The sequence below is a fragment of the Mytilus edulis genome, chromosome 3, assembly GCF_963676685.1.
Source record: "Mytilus edulis chromosome 3, xbMytEdul2.2, whole genome shotgun sequence".
NCBI classification, from domain to species: Eukaryota; Metazoa; Mollusca; class Bivalvia; order Mytilida; family Mytilidae; genus Mytilus; species Mytilus edulis.
This window is the reverse complement of record NC_092346.1, coordinates 34,008,221-34,026,083: the sequence shown is the minus strand read 5'-3', so window position 1 is coordinate 34,026,083 and position 17,863 is coordinate 34,008,221. Positions and strand designations below refer to the sequence as shown.

Here is a 17,863-nt window from a genome sequence, read left to right as displayed (position 1 = left end):
ACCAAAGATTCAAAGTGACATTAGTATGATTAGTTGACTTATATTGTTTTGACTTATCATAACATTTAACAGAAGCAAGACGGGTTATGCATGCTTAAGGGCATACGATACAGTTTTGAACCTGTATTTACAAGTTGATGAACATTTACATATAGGCTATTTTTTATCTGATTAAATCAAATATGTAATAAAAAATATACCTTCATGTGCTACTTTTTGGGTAAAATATGGTCGAAATTTTGTATATTTGCTCAAAATTCAGATTTGTGTCCGTATTTTCTTTTTTGAAAGAAAGACATAACTTTTTTGTTTTAAAAGATAAACACAAATTGTTTTTTGTTAAATAATCGGTAATTTCTGTATTTTATAAGTATCATTAAAAATTATGCAATTTTTATTCCGAAATAACTCTATATTTATCAAATGTTCATGAATAGAGGAAAAAACGTCATTTTTTGCTGCATGTTTATCAAAATTTTAAAAAATGCGCTATTTACAGTTTTATAAAATTTGGGTCACATAATCTCCTTGCAAAATGAAACAAATTGCTGTTTTAAAAAAATAGGGGTCCATGCACTCGTTTTCAAATTAAAACAGTTTGAATGATAAAAATCAGTCGAAAAATGCATCTTTTCCCGATATGTCATAGTTTGACGTCGCGAAAATAACATTTAACGTTACGATGCACCTTGATTTGTTTCTTTTTTTGTCGATTTAAGGTGGTACCTAATACCTTGACTAATTTGGCGCGTTTAATTTTCATAAAACTTTGTCAAAATATTTACTTTGACCCTTTGACAAAAATATAAAAAAAAAATCAAAAAACTTGAACCAAGCGTTTCCTCAGAAAAAATTCATTGGACATATAACAGTTTGACAAACACTAATTTGATCATTGAGAAGCTTAATATTTTCTAAACATTAATACAATATGATTAAAACGTTAAGCTGATTTTACAGAGTTATCTCCCTGTAGTGTTGGGTACCACCTTAAGAAGTAAGAATTCACTAAGAAGAGTAACTATGATACCAAAGACCACAATAAATTATTTGTAAATCCCACGTTTTTCTTTATTTATTTCAAGGTTTACAGTCGGAAAGCAATCCCTTAGAAACGACCGTTGTTGCTACTTTCTTAAGACAACAATGGGACTGATATTAAAACCCGCCATTCTGAAATTGCGTTAATTTCGCGGAATTTTTTTTTTTGGCGCCAATTTGGAAGTTTATCCTTTTTTCAGTTTCCTACTTGCCATTAGGGTCTGAAATAGATTTATTTCGATTTGTTAAGCATGGAGTTTATTATCAAAAGGAAAAAAAATCTCAAACATGTCAAATTGGCCGTCTTTTAACGATCCCGTAATGCCGTTGATCGTCGTTTAAAATTATTTTCTTCTATTTTTCACAGATTAACATATATACTATATGTACTATACAAACAATATTAATAATACGAATCTCAAAATTTAAAAAAAGTCAAGTATAACGTTCTATTACCCCTTGGGAAACCCCGTTTGAACTAAATTCCAAAAGAAAGACATTTTTTGACATTGTAGTTTTTCGGTCTTACACATCGATGTCACCTGGCATCTGAACACAGTCAATGTACACACATTTAGTATGTTTGTTTGAAAAAGTAATGGCGATATCAGCTGTGAATATTTGACTGGATTAATTATTCTCTTTAAGTCAGTGAAATGTATGACTTAACTAAAACAAGGTAAGGAAATCTTATACTGTCTTTGCACAACCTTAACTGCTTTAGATGACTGACATAAAACACATTCGTTGTTTATAATAATATATATTTATTTTTGTGATAAAGGAATCCTGCAAAAGTAAATGAGAAAGTATTGTCCTAAATTAGAACTTAGACAGCCAACAACCATTTGATTTTCTGGTGGGGGTAGGGGTGGTGGCTATTGATTGTTTTGAAAAAAAAAAGTTTGTTTCCAATTTTTGGATAAAAAATAATTTTTTTTTGAACCTGAGAAAAAAAATGTTTGTTTTACCCTCAGCTGCCATTAAATGAAATGCTAAAATTGAAAGAGAAGAATTGTTTTTAACTTGTCTGGAAAAAATGCATAGTTCCCCCCCTCCCTGAAAACAAATGTTTGCTGCCTTCAAACAATCTCTTTCAGAGTATCATTTTAATCAATCTTCAAAGCATTATCATACTGACATGAAGTGTGACTTAATTTTGACTGGTGATCTAAAACATAATTGTTGACTTAGCCCCCAGAAACTACTCTGAAATACTTTTATACAAATGTAAAAATGCATAGTTTTTTTAATGTTATTATTATTTTTTTAAATAGAAAAAGAAAAATATTACTGAGTCTATTTTGCTTATTCATTTTCAAGTTCATGATAAGCACCATTTATTTATTGGTTTAGTGTTACTTTTATAATTTGAGTCCATTCATTATAGTGCCTAATAAGATTTTGTGAGGTAGACGAAATTGACCTTAAAACGATCGTGTTGACTTTTTGGGTCCCAACATAGGTAGATCGGACATATTTTGACGTTATATAATGACTTCTTTAGTTTGGGATTTATTGTAATTAGTATGTTCCTATGAGACTGAAAAATGATATTTTTTTTGTAAAATTATAATATGTTTACCTGGCGTAGCCGTGCGTAAAATGTATGTTGGCATTTCTCTTCAAAAAATGACTTGTTGATTGGAATAAAACTTCTTATTTCTAAACTTTTTTCTGTTTTTCTCCGCAATTGCCTATTAAAAAATAATCTATCTACTGTGTATTTGGAGAAAATTGTGAAAATAGGAGAATTGGCAATTCTTACCTTCCGTACCTATACTTCCATTGATAAAACATAACATGGACTCATCCAGTGTCCAGTTTGAAGGTCATTTTACTTACTGTCACATTCATGCACGTTCTGATTTAACCAATAGTCATGTACGAAAAGCATAAACAGTTTGAAGGTAAACTAGTAATAATTTAATCCAATCAAATTCCGTAATTTTCAATAACAATGACCGGTCCACATCAGAATAAGTAATAGGGGTAAACTGGGTAGGGAGAAAATGTAAGATATTCAAAGTTTATTTTTTTGCAATAACGAATAAAAATTTGTCAAACCAAAGTTTTGCTATCATTTCATAAACATGTCGTTGTGTGTTGGTACAGTTTTCGGAACTTTCATGTATGTATTTAAGGCAATACAAAGTTTGGGCTTCAAAAGTCCACATAATTATTGACTTTATACAGAAAGTTCGTCCTTTTAAAACATAAAATGTTTCACAACCAATACGTGACTACAAAGTAAAATCATTTCTCAAAACACTGCAAACATTTTCATTACAATTGGTATAGTAGTATTGTCATAAAGTGCGTTTAATTGAACAGTGGTATAGCAAACATCGAATTCCCTCACAAAATCTTGTTAGGCACTATAGAACTATAACTTGCATGAAATCAATGAGACAACATGTATTGTTATATTTAGTTTGTTCATACAAGGATTGCAAACTAATTTTCCTTTTATAAATTTAAAATGATGAAGATTTACATTCAGATACTTTCATTATGATCTCTTTTAAGTTTAAATGAAAAAGGTAGGACCAACTTGCAAGTGTCAGTAATGAAAAGGAATTCCTGTTTTTTATCATGTTAATACTGTCTTGATCCATTATTCATGAATATTTAGACTACCCCTTGTATAAATTAAGTAGATATTTATTTCTGTGTCAAAATAATTTGGTAGCAGCAGTAAAAATACTTACCAAAACATGAATATTAAATTAACTCTTGGAATATTAAATTAATATTTTACAATTATTAACCCTATTATGGCACATAGGGACACGTATTTCACTTGGACTGAGTTCTGAAAAGTGATAAAATGTGTTTCTCTATTTTTTTGGCACATGTTTACAGTATCAAAATATATTTAATAAGATTATTTAAATAATATCCACATGTAAATAACAGCATATAGTGCTTGATATAACAATAGTTTGTTCATGAAAGTGTCAAACAAAGGGACGTAACTCATGAATTACCGTCGGCCCCGATTCGTCAGAAATATCGAAACATCTAACTGGCACATTTGCGTATCTTAGCATATCAACTGGCACAAATTTTACATATTATAGTCCAAGTTATGTTACATAACATAATTTAAATTCAGCATAGCTTCCCGAGAAGTTAAGAAAGAAAATTACGATTTTAATTTTCTGTGACCAATTTTTTTCGTCAACACCTTGACTTTGAAGACACATTTTGAGAGAAAAAAATGAGTTTAATCCATAAATGAGTTGAGTAATATATTTCTTATATACTCAAGAATGTTCACTTTGAGGAAATGGGGTCAAACCGGGGTCAGCTTTCCGACTGTTTACAGTATCTCTCTATCCATTACTGTTTTCAAGATGATGTACAAAAACATCAAAGTTCGTTAAAATTTTGTATAGTGCAATAACTGCATATCGAGTCATTGATGGTTTCAGTCATATAAACATTATTGTAGATTTTGTTTTGCAATATTAAAATAAGGAGATGTGGTAGGATTGTCAATAAGACAATTATCCTTCAAAGTTCAAATAAAGTGGATGTAAGGCCTTCAACATTGAGAAAAACCCATACCGTATAGTCAGCTATAAAGTAACCCGACATGAAAAATTTGAAACAAGTAAAAAATTAATAAACTAACAGCATTATTTATAATAAAACAGTTTACGAAAAACAAATATGCCAGACATCAAACCAACAACATCCACCGAACTATACACTCCTGACTTGGGGCAGGCTCATAACGAATGAGGTGGAGGTCATGTTTTCAGACAATTTATTCATTGTTAACAGTCCTGATGTTACTAGATACTAGTATCCATGTAGATTCTAAAATTGGTACCAGTGGGAATTTATTTGATAATCATTAAATGTTCTTTCATAGTTACTCGTGGATTATCTAAATTATCTAATGTCGATAACCGGATGATTATTCTCGCCGAGTTTCGGACTTTGAACAAATTGATACGATATCGATTGGATAAACACACAATTTTTGATTTCGAGTGTCTTACACATTCAACAAAGTTGTCAATTTCTCTAACACCTGTTAGCACGTTTCGATTCATCTATTTAGATGATAAACCTTTTATCATTGGTTATAAATTTAGTTAAATATTCACAATACAGGCTTCATTTAAAGGATTTAAATACTTTTAAAATATAGACCTGAATCACATCGCCGCGATGGACTATGTAAGTTTTTTTAAGGTACACACATGTTAAACGATATACGTGTATTGCCATACGATATTTTCAATAAATATTATACTTTTTTTATCATGGAAGCAATAATATTAAAATATTCATTTGATCAAAACGGGGACGTGGTTGGTACCCCGGTGAGAGGCAAACTATGATTTCTTATCGATCCAACATATCAGCCTTTCACAATGGCAAACTCAATTTAGTTCCCTTCGTCTCGGTCTATTTACTTTGTAGAACCTACATATTAACGGATATATTGTTAATAAGCCCTTTCCTTTAATATTGCATGAAATACTTGCCACTAGATGGTGAACAATCAATAATTAATCAATCAATGAGTACAAAATGAGAACTTTAAAAGATATGACATGTATGCCAATTACCATGTGTATTTCATCATCGAAAATAGAGATTTAAATATAATTTGTTATAAAATCTTGAATGATGATTGCTTCAGGCTTACATAGAAATTATCTTTAGATTATATTTCTTACATTTCCATGATATTTTGTGCGCTAAGTGTAGTTAACAGAATACAATAATAAACGTGATTAAGATCAAAACAAAACGGATACTGATAATTACATTTTTTTTCTCTTCCCCTACCGAAACAAGGTTTATGTAAAATTTAATCTGACACATTATAGCTTATAACATTAAATATGTCAAAGAATCGGCGGCTCAGTGTTTTATTTTATTTTTTTATTGGGTGCTGTTGGTTTGTTAAAAAAAATATTTGTGAGGTTTTATCCGGTTATTATTCAATTGTGACAATGTAACAAGGATAAATATATGTTAGTGATTTAGGGGAATTAGACTCCGTTATTACATGAAATGGATTAAACATATAAGCTCTTTGTATTACAAGCATTGTGCAACTTAACAAAATTATAAAGCGTTCTGACGCTTTTGGCGCGACACAGCAAGAAAAAACTATAAGACTTAGTATAATAATAATAAGTATTACAGCGAAAATATCGCGAATGTACAATTTCATTTCATGAATATATATATGAACTTTCTTTATCTCTCCGAATCTAACTTTATTCACCTCCGAATAAGCACCAGTTATATTCAACTCCACGACGATATATATTTTGCGAAGAAAAAAAACAGGTGTCTTCTATTCCGTCTGCTATTTTTTGGAAAAACAATATTTAGATTTAAAATCGTGGTCCGGTGGTTAAAACTGAAACTTCGCGTGTATTATAAAAATAGAACATATCGATGAGTGCATGCTCTCTGCAAATTCGGATTTGGAGAAATTTTTGTATTATAAAGAATTTGATTATTATTATAAATAGACGTGGTACGAAATGGTAGATATCCGATGCTGAGGTTGACAAATATATATTTAAATAAAGGCAACAGAAGTATACCGCTGTTCAAACTCATAAATCCATGGACAAAAAACAAAATCGGGGTAACAAACTAAAACTGAGGGAAACGCATAAATATAAGAGGAGAACAACGACACAACACTACAATGTAACACACACAGAAACGGACCAATCATCAGACAAAATCCCACGAGAATAACAAATATAACATCAAAACCAAATACAAGAATTTGGGATAGACAAGTACCGTTACACGTCTTATCGCAATGTCAATTTACACTCAAAAATAAGAGAAAACAAACGACGCAACGTTAAATTGTAACACACACAGAAACGAACTATAATATAACAATGGCCATATTCCTGACTTAGTACAGGACATTTTTAAAGGAAAAAATGGTGGGTTGACCCTGGTTTTGTGGCATGCCAAACCTTGCACTTTAATGGCAATGTTAAATATAACATTGAAATGACAACATAATATTACAGGACTACAATACAAATAAACAGCAGAACGTATTAGACAAAGAAACACATGATTAATGAATAACAAAAAGAATCAGGTTTAAAATTCAATACGCCAAAAACGCGCCTTGTTTACACAAGACTCACCAGTGACGCCCAGATATAAAAGATCGAAAGCGAAAAAAAAAGAACAAAGTTGTACAGCACTAAAGATCAAAAGTTGAAAAAGGTTGGGTCAAATACGGCTATGTTTTTATGCTTGGGATAAGAACATCCTTATTATTTAGAACAATTAATGCTGTTGCAAACAGTGGATATATCGTATTAAAAAATAAAATTGATTTAAAGCTTTCAATTTCCTGTGTACCAATTGGACCTTATGTTTAAACTGAACATTATTAAATGTCAACGTACAGTTGTTCCTTATTTCAGATGTCCCTTTGGAAACATTATTATTGACAATTTCATTATAAATATTGATTATGAAACGAATATTCCATAACATTTATTCCGTGAGAAATGAATATTTAATATAAATTCCATAATAGTTCACTGATAAGGATTAGGGTAATACATAACGGAAATAGATCTAGGAGAAAAGAGAGAAGGAAAGCCGAGAAAAAAGAGTACGACACGAAAGAACCCCCACCCCCTTTTCTCCATCTTCCTAAAAAATATAGAACTACAAATTATTATATACATGTACGTAGTATTTTTATTTATTCTTTTTACGTTTTTGGTTAAACGTGCTTTCTATCGGGAAAAGACGGTGCCTATTTTGCATCATAAACTCCTCAAACTATTTTCAACTTTTAAACATTGCAGAACGTTTGTATCCACATGTAACATGCTATATGGGGATACCCTGTCATTTTCGTTTTTAGTTTGCTTATAACTTCGTCTTTTTTAAAGAAAACTTTAAGGCAAATCGAAATTTCTGTAATACCAATTTCATTCGGGAAAAAACTATGAGATACACCATGAGCAAAGAGAAAAAAATGTAAAAAAAGAAATGGAACGACAAATTGAACTCAGTTTGTCTTCGACTTGAGTCCCCTAATTAAAGTCCAATTTGTCAACCTCAGCGACGACAATATACCCTTTCGTAACATGTCTAAAAGTAATAGTAGTACTATAAGCAATAGAACAATTGTTTAGAGAGAAAAACAGATTTCAAACAGATTGAGAACTGCATTGTAAATTGAAAGATACTATTATTGTGTCGAATTTTCCTTCATAAGTCTGATTTAAAGTTAATTTAAATAGAAGTCCCGTAAAAGTAATTTCACTGACAGTTTCAAGATAGCTTTCTTTATCTGTTGTCAACAGTGTTTGTATAGCTTTGAAAACTTTAAAAATTCAACTTGAGGTAAAATTGGTGAATTTCGAACTGTAAAAATATCGTGTTAATCCGGTTTGTTTGATATTATTCCATGCTTTGACATGTAGTTGAAGAAATGAAATAGGTAGAATATATAATGAAATAGAGTTGCAATGTTACAGCTTTAACGTGTGTAACCAGTAAAAGTGGATTGAATTCTTGTACTGTTCTGAATTTTACTTTTGTTGATCTGCAAATATAGATCAATAAAATGGATAAGGTTGAGATCTCACAGCTAGTATATAACCGAGCCACATTTGCATGTGACTGTCCTCAGTTTGGAACCTCGTCCGTAGTTATCGTATCTGAATTTTTTTTTCGTCAATTGGAGAATTGACTGTTAATGACAGATCTTTGATTGTTTCAGTTAAATCTTTTTACACCTGTCTATTGTGCAGGCTATACGTTGTCCTCTAGATGTCGTTAGGTTATTTTTGTAGCTATGTTGTTGTATTTCGACTTTTACCGAATATCTTTTCTTATAATCCTATTACGCTCAAAACCTCGAAATTTTGATTTGATATATATCTGAAGAGATGCAGAAGATAAAAAGAAAAATGAGGCTAAATGTGTCAATGCGATAAGTATATTTCCAACGCCAGCGAGTAAAATTTTGTAGATTCATAATCTGTACTTTACTTAAACCGGAACAATATGTCAATTAGGCATAACCAAACGACACAAAAAAGAACAAAATGGCTACTTACATTCGTCACTCCATCCAGCAATGCTGCCTTTGTCACTGAACCAGGGCCAGTAAAACCAGTACCGTCAGTAGCTCCCCAACTATTGCTGTATATATCAACATTTGACAGATAGTGAGAAAGACCTTGGGCTTCCTCTGAATCTGTTATAGGGTATTTTCCCAATATCCGAATTCCTTTTAAAAGAAATGAATCGTGTCTCTTAGGCTGTACAGTGTTTGTAAAGCATAACATATCTATTGTATACATGAATATGCAATGACAGCGAGAAATACTTTTGACTGGGTTGAAATTGAAGTGAGATCAAGATTTAATTGATATATCTGACTTAGCTTTTGTGGGTTTTTTAATGCGATACTTCAAATATTTGGTGCATAATTTAATGGTAACTACCAAACGTCATCCGGGGCTTGCAAACGAGGTAGGATGAGCGACTATTTGATATAACACCTTTGTTAGACGTAAATAAATATCAAATCAGTGTTTTTCACTATTTGTGATATGATATCATATTATGTTACTGGCATCAACAACTGAAGGACGTCGTTTCCGGATATTTAGACCATTTTCAACTTACGAGTAAGTAATCGAGGTAATTCACAACTTACTGTCTTGAGACCATAGTGGTATACTCTTAAGCTAGAATGGTGATTTATCTGAATTATCATACAATTGTCTATTGTCCATAATAGGGAGCAACTATTTGATTTTGAGAGGGGGCTAAAAAGAAAACGTTAATCATGCATTTCGTTCGCTGCATCTTTTGACTATTTTTTTCTTATTTTATCTGATACTGATGTATTTTTCGGTAATTTTTAAACAGAGTTAAAGAGGCACATTTGTGTGTAAAATAGTATTAACGAAAAAACGGAATTCAGTGTAAATTTAAAAAACAAAAAGTCATGAAAACCTAACAAAATCAAACGCTGGACTATATCAACCAACCGTACAAATAGAAAACAATTGGCCGTTTCAGAATCTAATGCATCGTGGGTAATATTTTCAAAAGTGTACACCAAAACGTCCTGATTGGTTGAAAATGTCATAAACAATGGAAATTTAACCAATGACGTGGCGTTATTTTCATTTTGGAGTACGAACAATAAAATTACCCATGATGCTTTAGATTCTGAAACGGCCAATTGGCATATTATCTATTTGGTACATGCATTGTCCAAAGAAAATACAGTTGGTTAAATGTGGTTCTATAGATACCTAAACATCACAATTGTATGACAGTTGTTTGTAGTTCTGAGTTTGTCAGTCTTTTAAAACGCTAGGGAGAATAAAGTTAGAGAGAAATTTTCCACAAACGCCCCGAAGGCAAAAGATCAATGTATGCTGTACATAAAGACAGTGTTACTTCAGGAGAAACAAAGTTAGAAACAAACAGTAAAATAGCATGGTGAAAAAGTTGTAAACAAGACATTATTAAATGTTATATTGAACGAATATTTTGAAAACCCAAGCTTAAGACATCAAATGGATGAAAAAAGTACGAATATTAAAAATACTATAACAATTAATCATAAACTATCATTAGCCCCATCACAAGGAAAAAGTATTTCAGATTATGTATAATTTTAGTGTTATCACCAATGTTAACCTCATTAGAAACACCAAATATGAAAATGGCATAGTCGAAAACCAAGTTGTCATATTTGTTCAATATCATAAATTTTCTAAAATCAATGTTTCTACACCTATTGTAGCTGGGACTCGGTCAAAACTTAATACATTGATGTATAACTACACCATATCAAATATATTAACTACTGTCCCAAGTCAGGAGCCTCTGGCCTTTGTTAGTCTTGTATTATTTTAATTTTAGTTTCTTGTGTACAATTTGGAAATTAGTATGGCGTTCATTATCACTGAACTAGTATATATTTGTTCGGGGGCCAGCTGAAGGACGCCTCCGGGTGCGGGAATTCTTCGCTACATTGAAGACCTGTTGGTGACCCTCTGCTGTTGTTTTTTATTTGGTCGGGTTGTTGTCTCTGACACATTCCCCATTTTCATTCTCAATTTTACTAAATGGAAAATACCGTACTTGAATAGCACAAGTAACACATTTATAGAGGAAAACAGGGAGTCATAATAAGGCAAACTGGACTCAAAGAAAAGAAGACTAACAACGTTTTAGTTTATTTTGAAACCAGATCAAAGTAGTACTAGACACAGAACACCAGATATACATCGGACATACATTGGTGACCTGCTAGATATAAAATAAGATACTACAAAAACAGATAGCATCACAACCATGATACAGGTATTTGTAGCAATGCTGGTCATACATACAATTATATAATTATTGTTGTGAGAAAGTTTCCATATATTGTAACACGGGGTTTAGAAGGAGTTTCGGATACACAATGGGTACAATTAAAAAGCAATGACGAAGTCAATGATTTAATTAGCGAAATCCTACAAGTGATTCTGATTTTTTTTAAACAAGAGAAGGTGCATAATAGCATTAATTGTAAATAGGGGTTTATGTAGAGTTCCGGAACAAAATTGGTCCCCCCTAAGTAAAGCAATAGCAAAGTGCTTTTGTGAGGGAAACTCCAAAATGATTTTGGTCAAAAATCGAATTTAGAAAGTTCAAGATTGTGCGAACATTTTAGTACATTTTGATAAGAGGTTAGGAAGTAATTAGGGATACAAAATGAGTACACCCTAAATCAAACAAGGACAAAGTTCATGTTTGGTACATGTATGGGAAACCCCGAAAATAACTTGGACAGAAAACATAATAGGAGGTGCACAATGATATTGTATGGTTAAGATTCTGAGAAAGTTTCGTTTATCTATGATTAGGGGTATAGGAGAAGCAAAGTGACAAACAAACAGGCAAACGGACGGACGAACGACGGGACATGTGGACGGTTAGTCTAACTAACCATCACTATATATCATTCGCTTTAGAAAAAAATGTGTAAAATAATCTCACAATTTACTCTGCAATGATACTTCCAAAGTGATGAATAACACTTAGGAACACTGAAGAGGTTGCTGTTAACAGATATTTCCAATAAAATGACATAGCTCTACATAACAAATCTGAACGTATCTCGGCCTATTGCAGTGAAGCATGACTGAGGGGAGCATAGACTGCATGATATTTTTGCTCGTTGAATACACATATTATGTTAGAATAGATGTTATTCCAAAATTAACCTAATCTGCTATTTTGAATGCTAGCATATTTTGTTACCAAATTGTGGAAGATTTTATTGACAACAACCTTTAAGGGAATAAACAATCCAGTTACTGGAATCAAATAAACCGATCATTACTGCGTCATTTCATTTGACCCATATATTTAGTTCTCAAATGAGGATTTTTCAAAACCACTAAAGTTTGAAATTATAAAAATTATAAAATCTGAAGCGAGATGATATTCTCATTTTTGATTTATAAGTTATGATGTTAAAATAAGAGTTTCAAACACGCCGGATTGTAAAAGGTGTACACGAATAACTTTTTATTTTTTATTCTAACATAATTCTGTAATTTATTTCAAGATACTTTTGTCCGACTCAAAAATACAGATAACAGATGCGTCTATCTGACAACACTTTGGCATCTTTCTGTAGAATTTTATAAAATGAAATATGGAATTTATTGAAATGCATCTTCAAGAAAAACATGATTACACTTTACTAAATCAGTATTTTTTGCCCTTCTTTTTTTTAAAGATGCATGGGTATAACTTAACGTCATTACTCACAAATTATTTTTGTGAAATGTTTGGTGTGCAACTTAAACAAATACGTCTGAAAAACGGACATAGACATGTATGGAATTTTTTGTTGTAGTTTTGTTGAGTAGGATTCTTTTATCTTTATTACCAACTTGTGTGGAGCAGGATTTGCTTACCCTTCGGAGCATCTCAGATCACCCTCAGTTTCTGGAGGGGCCCTTGTTGCTCAGTCTTTGGTTACAATGTATCTATGTTGTGTTTTTTGTACTGTTATAAACTAAATATGCCAAATAAGGGTTTAATCTAATTAAGTGGTTTTCTGAACATGGAAATGTGATAATGACAGGGGGCACACATGTACGTATATCTTCAATATTCATAACCGCCTCAGTCTGTGGTCCTGTAGTGGCTTGCTCGCCGCGGGTGCGGGAGGTCCTGGATTCGATACTCGAGTGGTTCAAATCTAAGATTGGCTTCACGCAATATATGGTATAGTCAGAATTATGTGTTCGGGTAGAGTGTCATGTCATCTTGTGGACCCTGTGAACTAGCATGTTAAATAATTTGGACCAGCGTGTAGGTCTAGTACAAAGTCGGGTTCAAATTCATTTTCTCCTCCTGAATATGCATATTCAAACTACATATACAATGAACACATATTGTCCAACATCCTGTTGATACTTATATTTTAGCGTTGCGCAAAGTCGTGATCTACTAAACTGCATTGGGAGCAAAAACACCGAAAAGGAAAATATTAGCGTGCATTTGGACTGCATTGCGATCGAAATCATATCATCTTTTTTCTTTTTGTTTGACTTATGGTTCATGCACTACAATGCTTTGTACAGTTAAAAAAACGCTGACACTCTATAAGTTGTTTATCAATAAATGGATAAAATACTATAAGTGAAGGAATTCCGAGGGATATAAAATATTTTTTCTTTTGTCTATTGTATTTGATTCGTACAGCATTTTAAACTGTCGCTCCCGTTAAATAAGACAACACATAACAATCCTTAATCGAGCGCATCTCCTGAAGTTTAAACTCTATAGGAAATTTTTCATTTATTAATTTTATAATAAAATGGAAAATACTTTAAACTTAGAAATGAATTGGAAGCAATACTTTATCTTAATTTTCAACTTCAATCAATCATCGACAAATCAGACAAACAATGATTTCGATATTTCTGAACTTGTCAACAAAATATCGGCCTTCTAAAACATATTTTACCCACAAAATATAAATAAATGGATAAAGACAAAAGATAGAACATCGGATAACCAAAACAGTTTGGATTTTAAATATAAAGAATAATGGAGCGTTCATCTGCAATGTTTATTACAAAATAAATCTCAGTATCAAAACCATGAAAGATAACTCAAATCGATGGAATATAATAGGTAAGTGATACGTGTCTTTACGTGATCTTATATCAGAGAAAATTCAGGTGGGAATCTGGAGAACCCTGTGATATATAAGAAATACCTGATTTCTTTCATTTTATATCCCGTAAACATTATTTGATATGGACGAAAATTACAGTGTATGGGTTTTAATAGTCTTGGAATACTTGGTTTAAACTTGAGCGACGAATTTAACCAAATTCAATAGATGGCAATAACAAGTCCAATTAGGTCCGTACGTCGAGTTACGTACGTATGTCATTTTATTGGAAATCTCTAATATGCGTTGGCGTTGCAAACCTTTACTTTGATTACGTTACTGTCCATCACAATAACAGTTTAGGTATCATTACTATGCAATATATAGTAAAACAGAGGATATGTGGTGCCAATCCAGGACACAAAATCAGTACATGCAGTACACACGACAATCTTACCTTCGTTTCAGTTTTTTGAATTACCGTATTTGTCCTATTAGAATTGAAATAGTTCATGCAAGCCATAATTTGTCATCATTTTCACATGGCCTAGGCCGTTGCTTGCATGAACTATTTCTTAAATTTCTCTATTGTTTTTTTCTAAACCAATCAGCAATTTCCTTATTTTCTGATATTTCTCGTTTTCCTTTAATTTCATTTTGAGTATCTTGTTGGTTCCTCTTTACAGCAATACATATTCACTCATTCACATGGCTGTAGACAATGATTGTTTGAACGATTATATATCTTGTCCTTCTGCATAGAAATCACTCGCAAACTTTCCGAATTATCATTTATTGGTGTACTTCTATTCAAAGGGTTTCCGATTAATGACCTAACACCCCATTTTAAATCTTTTAAATGAAACTATAATGCTAAACGTTTTTCACAAAACTTTCTGTCAAGAGCATATCTGATTAAGTTTATTCCAGAAACACGTGCCATGCACAATGTAATCTATATCATATGTTATATACTTCGATTAGGTCGGTACTACTTCTGGCAGATTATCAGTCTCTGAAGGTATTGATACAACTAAAGTAGCCAGTTTCTAAATGATACATTTTGTCTATATCTTTTCAATAATAAAATGTGTACTAAAACTAAAGTTGCCACTGCGATGTCCAGACTGTCGGTTTCGGGCATACAACGTGTTCCAATAACACGCGATATATATAAAAACTGTATGCTTCGTTTTTATTTTACCTATAACATTGTGTAACAGGGGTGGCGTGAAATCTAGCCTATAAGCTTATATAATAATTGAATGACCTTTATCTTATTTTCATGCTTGAGTTGTTAGAATAAGATCTGTATTTATTTTTGTTTTCACCAATAATTTAAAGTAATTTTAAAAGTGCCTTTAACTTTAACATATGCTTTAAAACCAAATTTTATATCAATTAAGAATTCCCCCTTATATGTCCATGCCAATATTTCTTGAAACATGCCAGCCATGAAATTTCCTCCGTTGAAATTTTGCAAACATCCCATAGAGCAAATTACACGGATAATAAATATTGACAATTTGGTATATGACCGTGTTCTAAGGGACACGTACATGCAGGTCATAAATTAATTTGTTGAAATCAAATATTTAACTTCGAATGGGTGCCATAGGGGGTCCACCGGAATTTTGTGAGAGGAATTGTTGGCATGATTGGTGTTATAACCTATATTTTCATACTCACCTATGATGGTGGAACTAAATGCGACACCAACTACACAGATATTGTTATCTTTCACCGCTGCAATTAATCCACTTACTTCTGTACCATGACTGAAATATAATATGTCATGATAACTTTTGTATCATGACTGAAATATAATATGTCATGATAACTTTTGTATCATGATTGAAATATAATATTACATGATAACTTGTTTATGATAACTTGTGTACCATGACTGAAATATTATATGGTATGATAACTTGCGTACCATGACTGAAAAATAATAGTATTGGTTTCATAGCGTGCTAGTGACCAAATACGATATATATTTTATTGACCCCATATATATCGTATTAGGTCACTAGCACATTATGTAACGAATGTATCTTACCGACTATCTTTTAAAACATGTGGTATTTAGACTAGTGACCTATCAAAGTGATCAATTGTTCAAAACCGTTAGCACTAAGAAACGACTTCCATTGGTCTGTACAATAATAACTTGTTAGCTTTAAATGTGTTTTATGAACCTATTTCAACCGTTCATCATCTAATCAATTCCTTCGTCTGTAGAAACCTTTAAGGTACCGTTTCGTTTTTATTAAGGTACATTACACCACTACTAATCGTGTATTGAAATAAGCCCCGCCTACTAACCTAATATGCACGGCCTTCACGCGGTTGTTTTTAACCAATTATATTCCTAGAAATGTATAATAGGTAAGATAAGTCATGTTGATTTGTGTAACATGACTGAAATAAAATATGTTATAATATGAAATCAGATTACATAGTAGAGTTTGAAATACTTAAATGTTGTTTTTTTTTGTGTGTGTGTTCAATGCACATGACATGAACGAAAATTATTTAGGAACGTTTGATAAGTTGGACCCGATAAAGAGTTCATAACAATAGTCTATAGAGCGTCCATTTTGATTATGAATTAATTTTGTTTTTCTTTGTTTAATGTGTTTGAGCTTTTGATTTTGCCATTTCATAAAGGACTTTCCGTTTAGAATTTTCCTTTGAGTTCGATATTTTTGGTATTTATTTTTTTTTTCAACAAATAATAGAGCAAATTTTTCGGACATCTACATTTAATATATTGTTATTGATAATTCTATATAAAGCATAATTTTACCTAGCTTGTTTTACTGAAATCATTGAAAGAAGTTCCTACAAAAATGTATGTTACTAGTTGTCGTTTCATATTTTACGGTAATTCACTTTTACTCAATAATATATGTTTATCAGTTGATAAGCTATGTCCAGTCGCAAGTGATAAGATTTTATCCTAAAGATTTTATTATTATTATAAATCTGGTCAAAAGCGGGACATTAAACGCTGATAGTCGCATAAAAAGTTACATTCCCTGAAAATGTATCGAACATTCGATAGAATTCCCTCACATCTATGCTAATAAAATGACAAAAATTTCAAATTTTTGCGTAACATTGATAAAATTATATTTAAACCATATACACACAAGAAATATGTGCAATTTCTCTTCCAGATCCTTTTGTATTCCGTGTAATTGTAAAATACTCATCAGATATCTTACAAATGCCAGTTCCTTTCCGTTTCGATTTTAATGTTATTGCTGGGACAAAGCTTTCGGTCGATTTCTCAAATTGCAGGAACATCAAAATCATGTCAAGTTAAGTGAAACTCTTTCCACTCCAAACCTTTTGGTGACTTGTGATGGAAAAATCAGCACATCTTTAATTGCATATAAGAGCGGACTGATTTCCGGAATTTCGGTTGTACAAAAACAGGATCTGAGAAACAGGCAAATTAAGGCTGTTCATAACCAATTGACAAAAATGGCTGTATTTACACCTCAAAAACTACGCTGAGTACAGAGTAGTTTTTGAGGTGGAAATGCAGCTATTTTTGTCGATTTGTTATGATGAACTTTAAGCCCGCCTATTTCAATTTTATATAACTTTTTATTATTC

At 31.8% G+C, this 17,863-nt stretch overlaps 1 protein-coding gene across 1 annotated transcript in view; it reads right to left on the bottom strand.

The window, feature by feature from the left end:
* LOC139515209 (furin-1-like) overlaps positions 1 to 17,863 on the bottom strand; it is a 48,141-nt gene that overhangs the window by 12,582 nt on the left and 17,696 nt on the right. The window contains exons 6-7 of the mRNA XM_071304773.1: positions 15,923 to 16,011; positions 9,141 to 9,313 (exon numbers count right to left, since the gene is read on the bottom strand). Of these exons, the coding sequence (XP_071160874.1) occupies positions 9,141 to 9,313; positions 15,923 to 16,011 (262 nt within the window). The remainder of the gene's footprint in view (positions 1 to 9,140; positions 9,314 to 15,922; positions 16,012 to 17,863) is intronic.